The sequence below is a fragment of the Phoca vitulina genome, unplaced genomic scaffold (genome assembly GCF_004348235.1).
Source record: "Phoca vitulina isolate PV1807 unplaced genomic scaffold, GSC_HSeal_1.0 scaffold29, whole genome shotgun sequence".
Lineage (NCBI taxonomy): Eukaryota > Metazoa > Chordata > Mammalia > Carnivora > Phocidae > Phoca > Phoca vitulina.
In genome coordinates this window covers 24911114-24915302 of record NW_022589732.1, presented here as the reverse complement: position 1 = coordinate 24915302, position 4189 = coordinate 24911114, and the positions used below count along the sequence as shown (strand labels likewise).

Sequence of the window (4189 nt, the reverse complement as noted above, 5' to 3'; positions counted from 1 at the left end):
TGTGCTCGTCCCAAGACAGTAAGACCCTCCCGGGTGGAGGGAATAACGCGTGCAAAGACGCGGAGGTAGGGAAGGGGCAGCCGGCGTCACCAGCCGCGGTGTGGCAGGGGTCCGGATGAAGGGGGCCGCCAGCCCCGGCGCCAGGGCCGCGCCTTATCCTGTGGCAACTGTGAGTCACCCAGGAGCCCGGCGTACCCAGGGCTGGTGTCGCGTGCGTGGACACGTGCTGGAGTTGGGGGGGGGGAACTAAGTTTGCGGGAAGTCTAGTCCCTCTACGCCCCTGTGGGACCAAAAGGCCGGCCTCCGTCCCGGAACGGAAAGTCTTGCTCTGTCCAAGCGGGAAAGGGGGCTCGCGGGCGGGGTCGCGCGCGCGCGCACACTGCCCGGTTCCCCGACTTCACGCCCACGTGCACCGCCAGGTGCGCCGCTGCTCCTCCCCCAGGGGGCGTGTCATGGGCGGGGCTCCGCTCCCCCGGCGGCCGCGCGGAACGCTCTGAAGTCCAGCCCGCCGGGCGCGGCTGTTCCGGGCGCGTTCTAGCCTTCCCGGTCTTGCCCGGTGACTCACCGCCGGGTGGGGCCGGCGCACAAACACCCCGCAGGGGGTGGGGGGAGACAGAAGTCTCGCTCCTGCGACTCCGCGTCGTCCCCGAGAGCCCTGGTCACCCTAGGTCCTCGAAGGCGCCCGGCGCTGGGATGTTTCGATGCTCCCAGCCTCCAGGAGCAGGTCGCGGGGAGAAGTTCCCGAAGCCCCACCCCTTGGAGCCCCTCGCCCCCACCCTGAGCTGAGCCCCTCGAGCATCTGGGGACCCAGCATCGTCTCCTAGCAGGGGCGGGGTTCCCGGAGCTGGGGGAGCGGTTTGGGAATGGGGGACGCGGTGGCTCCTGAACAGAGTGGGAGGCACACATACCTCTTTGAACTTCGGATAAGGGAGCGTCTGGATTTGCGTTGAGATCATGGGAAAAGAATTCTCGAATAGTCTGTCTGGGTTTCAGAATTTGGAATGCCAGAACTCTGGATGTCCGGGCTTGGTTTCTGGATACGGGGGCTCAGCTCCAGGCGAGAGAGAGCTGGGCCCAGCTTGTGGGGAGGCATGAAGTGGACACAAGGTAGGAACAAGTGCTTTAATAAGGCAGCAGGCCAACGGCCTGCCAGAGCTCAGGGCCTGGAGGGCAGTCATCCATGTCTCCCTTCTGTCATTACATGAAGCCTAATTTTTTCCCAAGACCTGAGAAAGTCTCAGAGGTCTGGTTAGCAGTCTTGTCGATGGTTTCCTGGGTGGATTTGGCCACCTGGTCCATGGCTGGGGAAGGAAAGGAGAAACCAGATGAGGGCCTTCCCCTGGGAACCAGAGCCCTGTAGGGTTAGCCTGGCCTGGGTCTCCATCCCCAGGAAGCAATGTGGGCAGAGGGGCTCCGGAGGAGAGGGCATTTCTGGGTGAGGGCTGAGTAGGGTGGGGAGTGTGCTGGGGCTGCCCACCCTCCTGCCCACCAGCCCACCAGACCTTTCTGTCCTGCTTCTGTGGCCTGATCCACCACTTGCTGAGCCGTTGCTCCTGCTGCAGTCGCTGGAACAGAGAGATGTGGCCTTTAGCCCCGATTGAGACACTGCTGACCACAGGGGCCCCACCATTGCTACCCCCCATCTGTTCTCTAGAGTAGTCTGTCCTACAGGCCCAAGGGACGAATGCCATCCAAATAAAGTCCTTTGACTAAGGCCATCCAGCCAGCGAGGCACAGGAGCCCTTTCCATGCCTCTAGGGTGTTCTTAGTTATTTATAACTCTGGGCTCCTCCCCTCTGGCCTGCTTCTCTTCCCAACTCTAGGATTGCGGAGAAAATCTCCCAACAGAGGCTGGAGCCGGCATCTGGGCTGTCGCTGCTCCTGGGCATGGCCCAGGAGGAACCCTATCCCCCTTTCACAGTGTCTCCTGCAGAAGCCTGGCCCAGATGCCTGGCTTCCCACCTGTAGTGCATGGGACTCCACTTTGGCAAGAGGCCCTCTCCTGTGCCTCGCCCCAGAGGCACACAAGCCATGATGCTAGTGCCTCCGTGGGTGGGCAACTGGAGGCATTAGGAAGTGAAGTCCAGAGAGGAGGTGACACGTCCAAAGTCAGGCCATGTCCTCTGGACCAGAGTTTGTGCCTGTGGTGAACAGGGTTTCCAGGGGCTCAAGTGGGTCCCACCTGCTGGGTGAGCAGACAAGTGGCTCCAGCCTCCAGAGATCTGACTCATCCTTGCTGCTGAACAGGAAAGAACCTGCTTTACTCAGACCCTGGGCCAGGGAGGTGTGGAGGGCTCAGGCAGGCCCTGGGTCTGTGGCTCACAAAGCTCCCCCCCACACACACCTTCCTGTCTCCCTCGGGGCCTTATATGACAGAACCAGTCAGGGCCACAGAATGAGCCTTTGCACCCAACTTACAGATGGGGAAAGTGAGGCCCAGAAGGAAGGGGCCTGTAGACAGGCTTCCTGGTAGCATTTTAGTTTCAGGGAAACAACTGTCCGAGTTCCCTGGGGCACTGGTGAAGGAGGGAGTTAGTTTGACTGTTGTCTGTTGACTGGGATATGTGCAGGACAGACTGGGAGCTGGAGTCCCTAGGGAGGCTAAGCCGGGACTGGAAGAGCTGCAGCTGGTGGGCCCAGGGGTCTCCTCACACTCCCTAGCCCCAGTCTACCCTACCCCATGCCGATGGGTAACCTCAGGTCTGAGGAGGAGAGAGCTGGAGGTGGAGAAACAAGGCTGCGGACCTGCCCTCTGGGGTGAGGGTGGGGAGTCCCTCTGGGTGAAGACTTAGAAGGAAACGATTATTTTCCGGGGGGGGGGGGGGGGGGGGGGGGGGGGGGGGCTCAAAACAACTCAGGGGTGGGGCAGGGGCGGGAAGCCGCTTCCACCATTCCGTCCGGTCCAGTGTGCCTCTGAGACCCCAGCGGGCAGAGGTGCATCTCGGAGTGCGCAGCCGCAACGGGCTCTCTCCGTGGACCTTCACCCTCCCCAAGGGACCGAGGTGGGGCCGCTCAGGATCAGGGTGGGGCCGGTCCCCGCCTGCTCAGTCTCCTCATATTGGCTCCTGGCAATGCCCAAATCGGGCCCCGAACCCTCGGGCACCGCTGTTCCCCACCTGCCTCAAGGCATCAGCCCCTAGACTGAGTGGGGTGGGCGTCCAACCGGGTCCCTGCATCTCAGAGGAGGGCCCTCCCGAACCCGAGCCGCCCACCAGCTTTCGGGATGCGCAGCCCGGGGCTTCTGCCTCCGTGAGTGCAGCCGCGTGCCCCTGCATGTGCCCCAGGTCGCGCGCCCTCCTCACCCGCTTCCTGGGCCGTCCCCTGCACTTGCTGCTTCAGGTCCTGCAAGCCCTTGCTGGCCATGGCTGCGCGGGGTCTGCGAAGTCGTCTAGGGTAGCCGCAGCGATGTTAGATCCGGTTCACCTTGCGGCAACCAGAGCGCCAGCTCTGGTTTTTAAGGCGCCCCGGGGCCGGCCCGCCCAGCGCGGGGCGGGGAAGAGGGGGGCGCAGGGCGTTTCCCAGCAGAGCGGCTCTGGGGAGTGACCTGGCCCTGCTCCAGGCTCCACCATCCGGAGAGCACGTGCCGGCCTCCGGCGGGCGGCGTTCAGAAAGCGGCGGTCCCCACCAGGGTCTGAAGAGGGGCGAGGGTCTGCAGAGGGGTTGGGTCGGGGTCCAGAGACGGGCTGGAGTAGAAGGGGGGCGCACAAACCCCCCTCCCCGTCGGCCCGACCCTTCGTCCGTGACCCTGAGGATCCGGTGGGCACTGGGTCAGCGCCAGGTCAGAATCTCAAGGCTGGAATTGACATTAATAATAGCAGCGGCCTTTTACTGAGCATTTACCTAGTGCCAGGCGCTGCCCTAAGGCTTTACAGCCTCTTGTATAATCTTTACAACAGCTTCGTGAAATGGGTGTTATTAGCAGTTTATAGGAACAAGCTGAGGCACAGAGGGCGCGTTAGGTCTCACCCAAACTCACATGGCAGGCAGGGACTCGAATCCGCCTCGGTGGGCTGTAAACCCTAAGGCCCCGACAACCGCCAAGGCGGCTGTCCCCACACACTCGGCCGGGACACTGCAGACTGGCCAGCTGCCCTGATGCTACTGGGACCAGGCAGGGGCAGAGGGGAGAGTCGAGGAAATCCCTCTCACAGAGGGGGAGTCACTGGCGAGCGCCTCTGGGGAGGAAGCA

The 4189-nt window shown here is 63.0% G+C and overlaps 1 protein-coding gene across 1 annotated transcript; it reads right to left on the bottom strand.

The window, feature by feature from the left end:
- Positions 1–1108: 1108 nt before the first annotated feature.
- Positions 1109–3472, bottom strand: ADIRF (adipogenesis regulatory factor). Its single transcript, XM_032423835.1, has 3 exons — positions 3303–3472; positions 1503–1565; positions 1109–1301 (listed from the first exon to the last, which is right to left on the bottom strand). The coding sequence occupies exons 1-3, from the start codon at positions 3361–3363 to the stop codon at positions 1198–1200; spliced, it is 228 nt and encodes a 75-aa protein (XP_032279726.1). The 5' UTR covers positions 3364–3472; the 3' UTR covers positions 1109–1197.
- Between the last annotated feature and the right edge of the window lie 717 nt (positions 3473–4189).